We start from the raw sequence: 17613 nt of genomic DNA on the forward strand, positions 1-17613 counted from the left end.
ACACTGTAGCTGTCTTCAGATACACCAGAAGAGGGCATCGGATCTCTTTACAGATGGTTGTGAGCCACCATGTGGTTGCTGGGAGTTGAACTCATGACCTCTGGAAGAGCAGTCGGGTGCTCTTAACCGCTGAGCCATCTCTCCAGCCCTGTGTTATTGTTTTTAACTGTATCTCATAGGTGCAAAGAGGTGTCTTCTGGTGGCTTTGCATCTCTTTATTGACCAGTGATGTTGAGCATCTTCTCATGTGCTTCTGGCTTTGTCTATTTTATCTGAATAAATCTCTTTGAACACGCTTATTGAGTGCTAATTATATTATATGGTGGAAATTCAGCATTTGAAAACTGAGCCGAGAGAGAGAGAGAGAGAGAGAGAGAGAGAGAGAGAGAGAGAGAGAGAAAGGGGGGCAGGGAGAAAAAAGGAAACTGAGCCACAGACCAGCAAGGTGCTTCCACGGACAAAGGCATGTGTCAAGCAAGCCTGGTGACCCGAGTTTGGGTCCCAGAACCCACCTAAAGGTGGGAAGGGAGAACCGACTGGATAGAGTTGTCCTCTGACCCCCACAGGTGTGCAGTGGCATGCACAGCCCTGCCCACATCATAAACACAATAATGAACACATTTTTAATTTTAATTTTTTTTAACAATAGGTCTCATTGTGTAGCCTTGGCTATGCTGGAACTCACTATGTAGACGTGACAGGCATGGGCCTACGCACATTATAAACACAATAATATACGAAATTTTTTATTTTTTTAAAAGAAAGCTCTTGGGCTGGAGAGATGGCTCAGTGGTTAAGAGCACTGACTGCTCTTCCTAGAGGTCCTGAGTTCAAATCCCAGCAACCACATGGTGGCTCACAACCATCTGTAATGGGATCTGATGCCCTCTTCTGGTGTGCATGAAGACAGCGGTAGTGTGCTCATATATAATAAATAATAAAAAAAAAAGAAAGGTCTTGTTATGTAGCCTTGGCTAGACTGGGACTCACTATGTAGACCAGGCTAGCCTTAAATTCATAAAGGTACACTGGCCTTTGCCTCCCAAGTGCTGGGATTAAAGGCATTTGCCACTATGTCTGGCTTAAATAAATGGTTTCTTTGTTTGTTTGTTCGTGTTTGTTTTTTAAGAAGAAACCTAAGGCTCGTGGGAACTGACTGCCAGGGAGAAGATGGTATTAGAGACAAACAGAATATGGGCTTCCTCTGTAGGACTTCATTCTATAGGGAAGGCATGTGGAGCCACTCTCCGTGGTGCTGAAATTTAGAATGGTCCTCGTACTTGGGTCCCTCTCTAGCCTTGGGCCCTAATTGCTGCTTTCTTAGCAGTGGGATCACAGCCACGTATGGCTGCCTCAAGTTACCTTTATTTATTTGCCTATTGCATACCATAGTTTGCTTCTGGGGTCAGAGGACAACTGCAGGGATTGGTTCTGTCACTCTTCTTTCTATGTGGGCTCTAGGAATTGAAGTCAGGTTGTCGAACTTATGTTGAGAGCCTTTACCTGCTGAGCCATTCCTCTAGCACCCCCTACACACACACACACACACACACACACACACACACACACATATACATACACACACATACACACACATACATACACACACATACACACACATACACACACACATACATACACACACATACACACACACTCACACACACATACACACACACTCATACACACATACACACACATACACACACACCTGTTTTTTATATGGTCCTGGAGATCACAGGTCCTCATGCTTGTGCACCATGTACTTTACTGATTGAGCGTCTCCCGCCCTCTCTCTGCTATTCACTTTTCTAAAAATCTCTGACCGGGTGATGGCTGAGACAGTGCTAGGAGGCAAGGGGCTACAGGGAGATATCCAAACTGAGTCCATGAAAAGGAGTAGTAGCCTTGGAGACAAAAGGGAATTCTCTCTCTCCTCTCCCCCTCCCTCCATTTCTTCCTCCTTCCCTCTCTCTATCTCCTTCCCTCTCCTCCCTCCTGTCTCTCTTCTCTCCCCCTCCCTTTCTCCCCCTCTTCTCTCTCTCCTCTCTCTTCACTCCTGTCTCTCTTCTCCCCCTCCCTCTGTGTATGTGTGTGTGTATGTGTGTGTGTGTATGTGTATGTGTGTGTATGTGTGTATATGCGTGTGACACAGGATCTTAGGCATGTTAGGCAAGTGCTTGCTCTACCACTAAGCTACAGGCCGGCTTTGCCTCTGTTTTTGAATAGCCATAGTTATCAAGGAGAGAAGGCTCTACAGAGAAAACAGAAAATAAATTGTAGAATAGAAAAGTAAGCCATGCAAGACACATGCGAGACAGCATAAGAAGACCACTGACCAGAAACAGAGGGATGAGGCTGTCAGAATTCATTGAGCCACACAGATTATCCACTTTGACTGTCAGAGAACTATTGGCTTTTATTGGTACCAAATAAAATAGGAAGTTTTAGAAGAATTAAGATTTTGTTGCCGGGGTTGGGGATTTGGCTCAGTGGTAGAGCGCTTGCCTAGGAAGCACAAGGCCCTGGGTTCGGTCACCAGCTCCGGAAAAAAAGAACCAAAAAAAAAAAAAAAAAAAAGATTTTGTTGCCACATAAAGTGGTGAGCCACAAAGAAAGCGACTGAATATTTGTGTTCCTACCTTGTGATCTTTCTCATCTTTGCAAAACGGCTCAATCCACAGTTCTAAGGAAGATTCCCCAGTAGGGGTCTCAGATATAGTAAATTCCTATTATTGTCTGTTGCTTTGGTGCCTCCCCATTCTCTTCTGTGAGACAGGCCCAGGCTGGCCTCAAGCTCACAGCCCTCCTCCTTCAATCTCCTAAGGCCGGGATTGTAGACCCACCCCCACACAGGAGCTGCCAATCATCCTGAGAGTAGATTCTCCCATTCAGAAGCATCCACACGCCCACTCCTCCAGTCTTTGGATGGGTTCAACCCAGACATCTGCCTCCTGCCAAGGTGCTCCTGATGACCACTCCCCAAGAGGGCAGGTAGAAATAAGCTACCTGACTGACATCCTATATGGACCATGTAAGTATGTTGAAACCACCCTCCGTCAGAAAGGGACCTCCTGAAAATTCTGACAAAGAAACCAGAAGAAGGAGGGAGGGAAAGAGGGAAGGAGGGATGGAGAGAGAGACAGAGACAGAGACAGAGACAGAGAGACAGAGAGAGACAGAGAGAGACAGAGAGAGAGAGACAGAGAGAGACAGAGAGAGAGAGACAGAGAGAGACAGAGAGAGAGACAGAGAGACCATTTTACCAGAGAAAATCCCCAAATGGCCAGGGAGCACCCACAAAGATGTTGAGGTTCATGGTTCATGACAAAGTGCCAGCAGGAAGCCCAGGTGACGTCCCTCTACACTAGAGTGGCTGGGAATATACGAGGTTCTGCTGACAGGAAGCAAATGGCACCACCACTTTGGGAAACGGCTTGGCAGTCTTTGATGGAGCTCAGCACATATTCAGTATCTATTCTGGCAATTCCATTCCCAGGCATAGATTCCCCGCAACAAACGGCAACACATGGACTCCAACTTGAGTTAAAATGTTCACGGGAACAATGATCAGACTAATCAATAACTGGCACCAATTCAACTGCCCCTCAACTGGTAAATGGACAATGTAATGCAATATATTTGCATGGGGTGATCGCACTAAAGTGAATACCATGAGATATGGATGAGGATCAGTGTGCTAAGGGAAGAAGGTCAGTGCAAAAGAGATCCCTTCATACAAAATGACCAGAGACAATTCTCAAAAGGAGGCCAGCCAGAGCTGACGGTGGTGAAGCAGGAACAGCGTCAGGGTATGGACAAGCAGAAGAGAGTGAGTGCAGCGACAGCGTCACACGCCATGCAGATATTCTGATACTGAACTCTGCCCTGGTGAGCAGAGCATGCGGGGTTGCCAGGTGCATCCACACCAGGACACACCAGGACACCAGTATACACCAGGACACACCAGGACACACCAGGATACACCAGGACACACCAGGACACACCAGGATACACCAGGACACACCAGGACACACCAGGACACACCAGTATACACCAGGACACACCAGGACACACCAGGATACACCAGGACACACCAGGATACACCAGGACACACCAGTATACACCAGGACACATCAGGACACACCAGTATACACCAGGACACACCACAATACACCAGGACACACCAGGACACATCAGAACACACCAGGACACACCAGGACACACCAGGACACACCAGGACACACCAGGACACCGAACTCTGTGGTGGCGCACGCTCATGACCTGAGCACTTGGGAGGTGGAGGTGGAGGGATCGGGGGTTCCAGACCATCCTTAGCTATGTAGCCAATTTGAAGCCTGGGCTATATGAGGCCCTGACACTCCCAGCCCCTACCAGCCAAAAAGAAAATAATGCACCCAAATTAAAGGTCAAACGAGATGTGGTACGCCAGAATCCGGCTCTTCATAAATGAGCTGTAGTGGCACATGCCCGAAATCCCACTATATAGGAGATATCGGCAAGATGATCAGAGGGACAAGGTTATCTTTCGTTATATAGTGAGTCTGAGGCCAACCTGGGCTGGGGACTATTAAGAAAGTGAGTGTGGGAGAGAGGGGGTGGGGGAAGAGAGGGAGAGGGATGGGGAGGGAGGGAGGAGAGAGAGGGGGAGGGGAAGGGAGAGAGAACTGTGGCACAGGCATGTTAATGAGGGGAAAATGATGTGTTACTTGAAAGCAAGAAAATAAAGCACTGGGGTATAGAATAGGGACCACAGGGCACTGCTGTTATCGTGTGCTTTGCCCGAGAGACACGGTTTAAAAGAAACACTGTTTGTTTCGGCTCATGGCTTCAGAGGGCTCACTCAGCCCCCAGTTCAGTGCCTTTACTATTTCTCTGCCATGGTGAGGCAGAAAGCCACGGCAATGTGCAGAAGAAGCTGCTCCCTTCACTGCCGCTGGGGAGCAGAGAACATAACAGGAAAGAGATGGGGCCGAAAGGTACCTTTTCAAAGGATGCTCCAAGGAGGCCACCGTCCCAGCTCCACTCTCCTGTCCCCAGCCGTTAATGCAGGGTTTAGACCCAATGAGTGTGCTGAACCACTGCAGAGCCCTCATAATCTTATTATCTGTGGAAATGACCTCAGGCACAATCAGAGGAATGTTCTATGATTTCCCAGTTGCTCAGCATAATCACGTTGACCGCCAAGAATCACCATCAAGGGCTGGAGAGATGGCTCAGTGATTGAAAGCATTTGTTGGTCTTGCAAAAGACCCACATACACGGTGGTTCACAACTATTCCTAGCTCCAGCTCTAGTGGATCTGGTGCCCTCTTCTGGCCTCCATGGGTATTGCATGTCTATGGTGCACATACACATGTAAGAAAAACACACAGACAAAAATCAAATAAATTGGGGTTGGGGATTTAGCTCAGTGGTAGAGGGCTTGCCTAGCAAGCACAAGGCCCTGGGTTCAGTCCAGCTCCGAAAAAAGAAAAAAGTAAAGAAAAAAATCAAATAAATTTTTAAAAAAGCTAAAATTAAATGTTAAGAAAAATGAACCACCAACCGTGATTACCACCATGGTGGGGAAGCATGAGAAGCCTTCTGTGAGACTAGAAACATCTTTCAGCTTTTTGAGGGAAGGGGTAGAAGAATGTGTGTGGTCACATGTAAATTGCACGACATTTGAGACGGGAGCTGGAAGAGGCCAGAATGGGGTGTTGGATCCCCTGAAACAGAAGTTACAAGTGGCTGGGAGCCACCGGGTGCAGGGACTTTAGCCAGAATGGTGTGTAAGAGCAGCAAGTCCTCTTGACTGCTGAGCCGTCCTCTCCAGCTCCAACATTTGTACATTTAAATAATTATAAAATAATAATAATAATAATAACAATAGCTGTTATTATTTCTCAGCATATCTATTTTTTAACAATCATGGCTTTGGGCTTCTGCTTCTGAATCAGAAAGAGTTGTCTGTTTTCCTAAGAATGCATGGAGAAGCCAAGTCACACAAGGGAACTGTGGCCTGCTGTCAACAGCAGTTGGGACAGGGACGACCTTGAGGTGACATCCTGTAGAAAACCATAAACATGAAGTTCAGTGCCTGTGGCCTCTCTTCTCCTGGGGACATCTGTTCCTCCTAAGCAATTCCTACTGAGAGTTTAAACTGCTGATGAATGGAGGTCACTGCTGGTCACAAAACACACCTTACTGGTCATAGCAGGAATGGACCCCAAGAGCACGCTAAGGGGGAGGAAGCCATTCCCGAATACTGTTTGGCTTCCCGTGTGTGTCATCAGGACAGACATGTCCAGGCTCAGTGCTGACTACGGTCTGTATGAGATGAGACTCTGCCTACAGACAGGCACAGGGGCTACAGAGCCACAGCAGGGCCTCTGGGTCTCGGAGGAGGTGTGTGAAGGAAGAGAAACAAGCCTGGGACTCCCTGGCCCTTAATAAACTGTAATTTCCTCTGTCTGCCCTTTTCTTTTCGGATCGTGGACCCATGAGCAAGGAAGCAGTGAAGCCTTTGAAGAAACCAGAAAAGGAGCATTCTTGTGTAAAGCTTGGTGTAAAAAGCAATGACTTTTATTGTTTTTGTTTTCTTTTCTTTTTGTCTGTGACAGGGTCTGGGCTTAATGTAGCTTAGGCTGGCCCCATTCACCAAGTACCTGAGGTTCAGTGCCTGTGGCCTCTCTTCTCCTGGGGACACCCGTTCCTCCTAAGCTCTTCCTACTAAGAGTTTAAACTTGCTGATGAATGGAGGTCACTGGCTGATCACAAAACACACCTTACTGGTCACAGCAGGAACAGATCTCTTTGATCTTCTGCTTCCACCTGCTGAGTTTGGGTATTACAGGTGCTCCAACAGTCATGCCTGCCTAGAACGGAACAGAACGGAATGGAACAGGACGGGACGGGACGGGACGGAACGGATCGAACGGAACGGAACGGAACGGAACGGAACGGAATGGAACAGGACGGGACGGGACGGGACGGGACGGATCGAACGGAACAGAACGGAACAGAACGGAACGGAACAACAGGCAAGAGTCCTGGTGAGATGGCTTAGGGAACAGATGTTTGTCACAAGTCTCAGAACATATGTAAAGGTGAAAGGAGAGCACTGACTTCACACACATGCTGTAGCGTGCTAGTCCCCCAACATCCCCCAAAGACATACACCGAACAAACAAAGGATCCTCAAAATCACTATGGAAAATTCAAACAGCTTTGTAGACCAACGGGCAGAAATAGAGATGTCAAGATATGAAAGGAATAAAGCCAGGTGCTTGATGTCAGTCATCACAATCACCGCCAGGTGCACTAGAACCTCGTTAAGGATGGCTAAAGGGGAAAGGCAGACAATACCAAGAGTTGACAAGGCCATGGGGCAACTGGAATGTCCCAATCTGCCTGCGGCCGGGGGCGGGGGGGGGGGGGAGGGCGGTGACATTTGATCTGACTACTTTAGCCAGTTTCTGCTGGAATTAATCCTATGCCTGCCCCCACGAGTCACTAATTCCAAGCCTAGGAATACAAGTTCAGTCCAATACATGATCAAGAATGTTCAAAAGCGGGGTTGGGGATTTAGCTCAGTGGTAGAGCGCTTGCCTAGGAAGCGCAAGGCCCTGGGTTCGGTCCCCAGCTCCAAAAAAAAAAGAACCAAAAAAAAAAAAAAAAAAAAAAAAAAAAGAATGTTCAAAAGCAGGAGCCACCCACATTGCGAAATACGTTGTAAAGTTTGTGTCATGTCAGATGCTAAAAAGATAAACGTCCAGATAAAGACAATCGCCATCTCTGGTTGATGGGTTAAGGGAAAATCTCACTTCCTTTCTATAGCAAATTTCCAATGAATACGTATTACTTTTTGTCATCGTTTGTTTTCTGAGACAGGCTCTCTCTGTGTAGCCCTGTCTGTCCTAGAACTCACTATGTATCCCTGTCTGTCCTGGAACTCACTATGTAGCCCTGTTTGTCCTGGAACTCACTATGTAGCCCTGGCTGTCCTAGAACTCTCTATGTAGCCTTGGCTGTCCTGGAACTCACTATGTAGCCCTGGCTGTCCTGGAGCTCACTATGTAGCCCTGGCTGTCCTGGAACTCACTATGTAGCCCTGGCTGTCCTGGAGCTCACTATGTAGCCCTAGCTGTCCTGGAACTCACTATGTAGTCCAGGCCTCGAACTCAGAGATCCACCCGCTCTGCCTTAATGGCATGTACCACCATGCCCAGCATGTATTACTTTTTTTTTTAAAGATTTATTTATTCATTTATTATATATAAGTACACTGTAGCTGTCTTCAGACACACCAGAAGAGTGCATCGGGTCTCCTTACAGATGGTTGTGAGCCACCATGTGGTCACTGGGAATTGAACTCAGGACCTCTGGAAGAGCAGTCAGGTGCTCTTAACCGCTGAGCCATCTCTCCAGCCCATGTATTACTTTTATAATCAAGAGAGCCATTAAAGTAAAGCACGCTAACACTTATTGAGCTCTTGCTATCTGTTAATAGCTCCCCCATGCACTATTTGCCCAGAATTCAGTGATGTGAGGAAGCCTGAGAGGTAGGGAGCAGGGGCTTGAGGACCTGGTACTGTGACGGTGTAGATGATGGGGTTACCACGACTCTCAGGTGCAGAATTATTTAGCCTCCACCATCGTTCTGTAAATCCCATTACAGGTAGGTAAACTGGAAGCCACCTGAGCACTGGTGGTCTGGCTTCAGCCTGTCACATCGAGTGCTTCCTCTGAGTCTTCTATGCCAGCTCCTATCAGGTTCGCCTCTTACCTGCCGTGTAACCACAGGCAAGTTATTCAGCTGCACAGAGCCTCGGTTCGCCCATCTGAGAAACAGGTTGATAACAGGACCTACCTACCTACCTCGTGGTCTGAATATAAAATGTCCCCACAGGTTCATGTGTTTCAATATTTCAGCCTCCTCTGGTGGCATCAGAGGTCATGGAGCCTTTGAGAAGCTGGGCCCAGGTGGCACATGTTGAATAGCCAGACCTGCTTCCTATCCCCTTCTGCTTCTAGCTCCTCCCTGATGTGTGAGCTCATTGTGCTGTAAGCCTCCACCGCCTCTCCATCCACCATCCCCTCCCCGACATGGTGCACAGCACCCTTTCCTCCCTTAGGCTGCTCCTGCCATGTGTCCTGTAACGGCGATAAGACAGTGTTGTTATGAAGTTAAAAGGGCAGACTGAAGGGTGGAGTGGGACCGGACTGCACCCTTCAGTACCGAAGAAATAAAGTTTCATAGTTTCACAGATGTGAAAAACAAAGCTGTGAAAACAAGGTTTTGAGAAACACATCTGGTGGTCAGGATGCCTATGACAAACTTGTGACCTTTCTGCGAGGGATGCATCTGACGTCAGGATGCCCAGTGATATGATAAAGTTTTGGTGATCAAGATACTGAGTCAGAAGACCAGGCTATTCTGACTAAGCTAATTAAGACAAAACAAAAACAACTGTTCTCAGAAAGACCCCCCTGCCCCTCCCTGTAAATTCTGAGAACAACCACAAGATGTTATCCTGACCCTGCCTGACCACCCAGTTCACACACACACACACACACCCCCAGGGACGTGCCAACTTAGCCCTTTCTTAGTGATTCTCCAAGGCCAGGTGCAGAGCTGGATGAGGAAAGTGACCAACTGAGCCAAGAATAGCCCCATGAGCAGGCCAGCCAATACCTGACAACGTCCTTTGTCCTGTGTCCCACCAATGAGAATGGGCCAGCTAACCCTGTTGTTGAAGTCTGCCCTCTGTAATGAATAACAGTTGTGTGCTTTTGGGGTTCGGGGTTGCCTCTCCCTGCGTGGATGAGCAACCCCATGTACGTGGATTAAAAACGTTATACCCTCATGCTATTGCAGCAGTCACTTTGTCAATCTGTGCTCTGTGGGTGGCGCTCTTGAGGTAAGGCCACTACGGGGTCTTACAACAGTACCAAAGCGCCTGCTCTCTCCGAGGTGCTTATCCGAGCCGAGATGGCACTCTGGGCTTCACGGTGTCTACGAAGCTGCCAGAGCGACTGTAGGCAGGGCTCGGGGCATTTTCAGGCCACGGAAAGGACGAACTTTCATACGAACACCATCTTAACAGCCAGCCTTGAGCAAAGATTTTCATTTATCCCTCAAACACCATTTTCTGAGTTCTGGCTGTAAGCAGGGCACTTCTGTGGCATCCCAGGTCCCTCTGCCTGGAGCCCAGAGAAGAGCGGAGAGGCAGAGTTATTATGGTAATGGTTCCAGCAGGGACAGCACTGGGAAGCTTTGTCTCCCCTGCCCTGTCTAGCCAGCTTCTTGCTCTCATGAAGCCTGCCTGAGCCTTCTTTCCTGAGTAGCTTCACAGTGCCTGCAGAATTCCACCCTACTGGATCACATCTCCACGTCTGTCACCACCCCTGGACCTCCCCAAAGTCCATTGATTGTCCCCGAAATCGATCTAGAATGCAGAGTCGACCACACCCTTTTTAACTTCAAATCAAAAACAGTCTCCCTGTTCCCCATAATGGTCTAGTTAACTCGGTCTTTCACCCCTGACTCCTTGCTTGTATTTCCAGTCCGATAATCCCCCTGTCTCATCTCGACATTGCCCTCTCTGTCCCTAGCATCTCTTTACACTCTTACAGTTCAAAGCATTGTTGTCCGTTCCCAATACTAGGAAGTTAAGTAACCACATCACCCACTGTTGTGTGGGTTCACCAGAAAACTGTTCTGTGCTCCCCAAAGCCCTTGCCAGGCTGCCCTCCTCCCCCCCCCCCCACAAGGTCTTGGCAGATGTCCTCTTTTGTGTGTTGTCCTTGTCCACAATTCTGACTGATCACCTCTGGAGTCATCACTACGAACATCTCTATCTATTTATCCCTCTGCTGCTCCCAAGGCAGAGATAGGCTGATTCGTCTCTGCATCCCCTAGTCCAGAGGTTCTCAACCTTCCTAATGCTACCTTTAATACGGTACCTCACGTTGTGATGAACCCCCTCCCCCAGCCATAACATTACTTTCGTTGTTACTTCATAACCGTAATTTTTCTGCTGTGATGATCATAATATAAATATCTGTGTTTCCTGACTGTTTTAGGTGACCCCTGGAAAAGGGTCGTTTGACCCACAAAGGGATCCAGACCCACAAGTTGAGAACCACTGTCCTCATCAGTAACGATGCTGATAGCCAGGGTGGGGCCAGGTGAGAAAGAACATGAAAGGGTGGAAGGGGAACATGTTATTCGAGAGCCCTGGGAACTTATGACCGGAAGGCTTCTCAACAGGCCACTCCTCCCGTTCCTCCCAGACTCCTCACCCCTCACCTCTGCAAGTTCCCCACTTCACAGGAGTTGGTGTCTGATTGCCCGCACTTGGTGAAACACTGAGCAATGTCACTCAAGTCGAAGGTGTTATACTCATAGTCCTCCTTGAGCCGGCAGACATTTCTTGGCTCTTCGGGGTTTCTTGGCTCTTCACCGTTGTTCTCATCTAAGGGAGAGAGGCAGGTGGGAGAGGGGCAGTGGCCTAGGGGAGGAGTTAGCTGGTCTGTCAATCAGCTAGGTTCAGACTCCACCCTCCCCATTCCCAGAGTTCTCAGGGGAAAGCGGCATCTGCACCTCACAGGGATGGGGAAATAGGGCATGTGGTTCTCCCACAAAGGCTTTGCACAGTAGTGCACTATAATAAATTTTACCTATCAGTACCGTGGCTCTTTAACCACCTGCTCCACAGAGCCTGCCTGTTTCCTGCAGTTGCTCCATCAGATCCTCCCAGGCCAGGCAGCCGCGCGATTCTCTAACTCTTGTAAATATTCTGGCTTGCTCTGCCTTAGCCTCTCATCTTTGCCTGGAGTGGGTAGAGGCCGCAGCAGGCTGAGGCTGGGGAGCAGTAGGCAGATGTTGGAAGCTACTCCTGGACTAGAGACCAGTTCTGTGACTTCTGGTGCAGAGCCCTGTGCTATGGAATGCAGAAACTTCCTGTAGCTGCTTAGCGGTTTGTCCTCAGGCAAATGACTCAATCGCTCCGAGGCTTGGTCCGCTCACTCTTTAAGTTTTAGGGATGAAAAGAGATGATATACCAGAGCACACAGACCATCTGAGGTGACGTAACTTTTTTTTTGGAGACAGAGTTAAGACTCTCTACATAGTCCTGGGTGTTCTGGAACTCACTATTTCATTGGTCAAACTGGCCCTCAAACTCACAGAGATCCTCCTGCCTCTGCTTCCCAAGTGCTGGGATTAAAGGCATGTGTTGCCACACCTGGCTATGGTGTGATTTTTTGTTTGGTTGGTTGGTTTGGGGATTTTTTTGTTGTTGTTGTTTGGTTTTTTTGAGACAGGGTTTGCCTCTCTCTCTCTGTCTCTCTGTCTCTCTCTCTGTCTCTCTCTCTGTCTCTCTCTCTGTCTCTCTCTCTGTCTCTCTCTCTGTCTCTCTCTCTCTCTCTCTCTCTCTCTCTCTCTCTCTCTCTCTCTCTCTCTCTCTCTCTTATTTATTATGAATACAGCTTTCTGCCTGCATGTATGCCTGCAGGCCAGAGGAGGACATCAGATCCCATTACAGATGGTTGTGAGCCACCACGTTGTTGCTGGGACTTGAACTCAGGACCTCTGGAAGAGCAGTCAGTGCTCTTAACCTCTGAGCCATCTCTCCAGCCCCTGCTTTTTTAAATATCCTTTGCTGGTGTTTGATTTAAAATATACCATGGACATTATCACTTTCGATTTAAAGGAAGCTGGTTCGTTTTCAAATTTTAGTACAGAAAATAAAATTCATGATAAAGACCTGGCAGGACAAAGAGTGAACAGAGAGTAGTAGAGCATATTTTATAAACGTTGGGTCTACACGCTGTTCAATTTCACGCTGTTCAATTTCACGCTGTTCAATTTCGCTTCAGCTTCAGATAGTGTGTGGAACTTATGAGACACACTGAAGCCAGATCCCTGAGTCTGGCCCCATTTGCATTCACATGAAATCTAAGGAGGGTTGGGGAGGAGGAGGAAGGACTCAACGAAGGGGAGGTGGTTAAGGGTTAGGAAAGGGAGGGTGGCCTCAGTGTGGGTGAGAATGTAGCTTCCCTCTATCCTGCTGGGATTCACAGCAGGATACCTAAGGGAAGCTCTTGGCACCTAACAGAAGTACAGAGCCCACTCCACTTTGTCCTTACGGTATAGCCCAGGCTAGCCTCAAACTTAAGATCCTAGGAAGCACCATGCCTTTGGGGTGTTTTCTGAGGACTGTGAGAGCTTTGGTGTGAGTCCAATAGTTGGGGGTGCAGCAGGTGGGGGCCAGCTGGAGGTCAGAGGCCAGAAGGTGACCCATATGCTCCCTATACCCTGCCCCTTGTCTCTTCACCCCCCTCCCTCTGCTCAACAACAGCCTCTTTCCCTTCTGCAGCCAATGCCTGAGAACAGCCCATTCCTCGGCCTTCAGGCTCAGGGTGCCAAGAGCCTCCCTCAGGCAAGCAGCTACCACTTTTGTGCCTCTTTTTGACACCATGCATCTTTCTTGAGTGTGTGAGCAAAGAGTCAGCGGGTAAAGGGACAAAGTCACCCAGGTGACTGACACATTGCCCTGTCACATGAGCATACCTGCCACCACTGGATCCACTTCTCCATTCGGAGGAGGCTTGTTGGCCTGTCCAGCATAGCCTGCTCTGCCCCAGGATACCCCTGGCCACAAGAAAGTCAACCCTGTCACTTTCTATCCACTTCTACATCCAAGGTCTCCAATAGCCCAGGCCAGCTTTGAACTCACTATGTAGCTGAGACAGAACTCAAACTCTTGGTCTTCTGCCTCTGCCTTCCAAGTGCAAGTGGATGTCACAATCCCTGGTCCACTTTTGAGCCACATACTCAACTCTGCCCTTTACTGGCTCCCCCAGCATCTGAAGAGAAGAGTTTTTTTTTTTTTTTTTTCTGAACTAAGAGATGCTAATCCATGTGGCTAGTTGCCTGTCTACGGGTGACAGACACCTAGAGAGGCAGACACCTAAGGATACTTGCCAAAGTCGGAGCAAGCAAGGAGAGGTGGGGCACGGGGATGGGAACACCTCACCACTCCACATGACTATCACTCAACAGTCAAGAAGGACACAGCCGTCCACCGAGGTGAAGATGGTAGCAGGCTGAACTGGGGTAGAGGCAGGACTGGGAACTTACGTTGGCCTACCAAGCTGAACCGTATGTGACGGGAGTGGTCTGGGTCCCGTCTCCTATCACTGATGACACGGAACAGTGCTGACAGAGATGGGGAGTCTGTGCTGGATGGACTATGTGGGCAAAGCAGCTGCCCACCCTTCCCGGCTCAGCTCCCAGAGGCCCTGATGCCTTCGCCCAGAACTGAGTAGCTTGTTTGACCCACCATGTCCTAGAACTCGGTTCCAGCCAGGACATGAGCATTTTCTTTCTTGCCCACCTACAGCACACTATGGGGTGTCAACGGGAACCTGAGACCCAGCTGGATGGAGTTTATTAGGACAGGGATGACATAGAGGGACAAGGCTAGAAGAGATGATGAGGTAGTCACCATGATTCCCCATTTCTCCATCCCTGGCTGAATCCCTCTGCAGCACTGAGTCCCCCAGGCGTAGCAGGAGAGCTAGAGGAGCCCCGCTCACTCACCTGAAGTCAGCAGCAGAAAGAGCAGTAAGCCCAGGCTCCTGGCTGTTGCCATCGGTGCTCAGCGGAGTCCTACGGCTGTGTGGTTCCTCAGTCCCAAGCTCCGTCCAACTGGCCTTCTCCCTGCCCCCTAACGTGCGGCTACTGTTTCCTGTGGCCTCTTTCTCGGTCTTCCTGACCAATGAATGGCGCCATCGGAGGGGTTGTGAAAGGTGAATGTGAGGAACTGGGTGGAGCTCTGCGTCTCTCAGGCTCCTGAGACCACCTGCAGAGGGAACTGGGCTAAACCAGAGGGTCAAACGCCTGCGGATTGTCAGTGTCTGGACTTGATGAGACCTATAACCAGCCAAGCATATGTATAAGGCCACAGACCTAACCTGCAAGGTCCCCTCGAGGAGAGGGGAGGGGACTTGATGCTGCGGGCCTTGAGCCTCTCCCACAAAGCAGGATAAGAGGCAAAATACGCTGGTAGGCTAGTACCAGGAATAGGGGGCTGGTCCCTGTGGAGGTGGTGGACATCTAGGGGAGCTTATCAGCTTGACATCTCTCTCGTGGCCACTGCCTAGCCTGATGACCCTGCAGGAGCTATCTGATGCTTGGCCCCTCTCACAGACATGGGAAGGGCTCGTGACATGAGATGTGTGGAGCTGTTCTGAAGAGAAGGTGCTTCATCGGTTACCCAGCACTAGCCCCCGATAGTGATCAGTTCTGTGAAGTGACAGTCACCCTGTCCCCCAAGCTGGTCACTGCTGGTCCAGGAAGGAAGAAGGGGAATCATATACGCGCATACACACAAACACACATACACATGCTTGGGGAAGAGGTGGAGTCTGTCAGTCTGACGACCCCAAGAAAGTCATGGATGAGGTCAGGCCCTTGGTTGTCCACAGCCACTCAGGCAAATAGAAGGGCCTCAATACTATGACCTGTTACTGACACCCCTGTTAGGTCTGAGCTAGCTCTGCTCCACTCTCTGGGGGAACTGTCTAGCTCTAACTGTCATCTGTCTCTCCTTCCTTCCACATGGTCCCCTGCTGGGCCCTTTGGATCTGATAGGGTGTGGGAAGGGATACAGGTCATTCTTGTTCTGGAGAAGGTTGGGGTGGGGGATATGGCCTGGAGTCCCAGGTCAGAATCCAGAAGTTCCTGTGTCTCTGAGCTTCCTCTAACAGGAAGGTGAGAGCCACTGGGCCTGCCCCTTCCCAGGCCAGCCTCCCCTAGCTGTTTGTGGCCTCCATCCCAACTTCAGGCAAGGGCAAGGGTGTTGTGAGACAGTGGTTCCCGATATGCTGAAACCACCTGCGTCGGCTCCACGGGTCTCACAGGTGCATTAAATAAAAGGCTGGTGATCTGCAGACAGAGGCATGGCGTCCAGTGTTCCTGGGAGGCCAGTAAGGGCAGTTAGAGAGGTGAGAGAGCCAGGCCCTGCAGAGCTTCTAGAAAGACCCCATGAGGCTAGGTATTGGCCTGGGATACTTGACAGAGCCCTGGGCCCCCACATTTCAGGACTAACGTAACTGTGATGTCCCACCTGTCACCCCAGCTTATCCCAATGTCTCCTAGTCAGCAAGGCCTCAAGCCCTCTGCCACACCGGCTGGCATCACCTGGTTGTATCCCAAACCAGACAGGTGTCTTTATAGAATCTCTTGCTGGTCTTAGTGGGAAGGTTAAGTGTAATGTCTGCAGACCCTCAGCCTAGAAAGAACAACTTGACAAGAGAAGGCCCTTAGAGACACCAGGAGTCCCATGTCTTTATCTGAGCCAGCCTTAAAACCAGACAGACATTCAGGAAAAAAGAAATTGGGGAGGGGGTGCTTTTTGCCTGTGAGAGGAGAGGGGATGTCAGTCCATGGGGACAGACACTCTCACAGAGACCTAGAGGCCTACAAGCACTGGGACCCTGGCTAGCCAGGACACTCAGCCGAGGGGCTCGGGAAGGTCTGGTTCTTTCTTCAGGGGACCCAGCACTTAAATAGCAGAGGTAAGTCGATCTTAGTGAGTTAAGAGACCAGACTGGTGTGCACAGTGAGTTCCAGGACAGCCAGGGAAAGAGAAGAGAAACCCTGTCTCAAAAAAAAAAAAAAAAAAGAACCAACAGAACGCCAAAGCAGAAACAGGCATGGGGGCTTCCATGTGTTAAAGTCCAGACGGGTCCCAAATCTGCCACATTCGTGCCATGCCTTGGGAACTGCTGGTGTACCTAGAACTATGAGGCAGCTTCCACTCAGCTTTGTCACCCCAGTGTACCCCCACCTCCCCCTGGTGTAGCAGGGGGTAGGTGTCTTGGTTGGGGTGGGGGCTGGAGTTGTAGACCTGTGCTAATCTCAGACTTTGAAATAAAGAGGAATTACCTCCTTCATTCCTTGAGAGTCTCACTACACAGCCCAGGCTGGTCTTGAACTCTCAATCTCCTGCCTCAGCGTCTCAAGGGCTGGAACTACAGGGGCCACCACACCCTGCTTTTTATACCTCTTTGTACTTGGACGCAGATGGGGACGATCACACATAACCCAGGGGGACAGATACCTGGGACATGTCTAACCTGTGCCCAGCTGCTCCAGACTGATGGCCAAACTGGTCCCTGGATCACGTGGCCAGTTAAAATCTTAACTCGCTCAAGAGTGACCTCTTTGGCTATGGAAAGTTTCATATATGCCAAACATCGTAAGATCAACAGCTTTTATGAACCAGTCTGGATTCCCCATGAAAGGCAACTGATGGGGCTGCCGAGGTCTCCCTCCATGCTGGCAATGGCCAGCTGCAGCCAATGATCACAATCTCCAGGTTACCGCTGGCACACCTCTGCCCAGCACCACCCCAGCAGACACCGGCTGGCCATTTCTCTTGTTTTCCTGAGAAAGTGCCCTCAGACGCCTTCTTTCTCACATCGCCCTCTCCTCTTCACCATTTCCTGATTGTCCCCAAGACACCGGACTCAGCAATACTAGTAATAGAAGTGAGGGGGGGAAAAAGAACTGAGGCGGGAAACCCTCCACGCTGC

At 49.6% G+C, this 17613-nt stretch overlaps 1 protein-coding gene across 1 annotated transcript in view; it reads right to left on the reverse strand.

Annotated features, from left to right (window-relative positions):
• Adgrg3 (adhesion G protein-coupled receptor G3) overlaps nucleotides 1–14735 on the reverse strand; it is a 29322-nt gene extending 14587 nt beyond the window's left edge. Inside the window, 2 exon segments of the mRNA NM_001430216.1 lie at nucleotides 11318–11483; nucleotides 14615–14735. Coding sequence (NP_001417145.1) covers nucleotides 11318–11483; nucleotides 14615–14666 — 218 coding nt within the window. The 5' untranslated portion in view covers nucleotides 14667–14735.
• Nucleotides 14736–17613: the final 2878 nt, after the last annotated feature.

Source organism: Rattus norvegicus, chromosome 19 (genome assembly GCF_021556685.1).
Source record: "Rattus norvegicus strain SHRSP/BbbUtx chromosome 19, alternate assembly SHRSP_T2T, whole genome shotgun sequence".
NCBI lineage: Eukaryota > Metazoa > Chordata > Mammalia > Rodentia > Muridae > Rattus > Rattus norvegicus.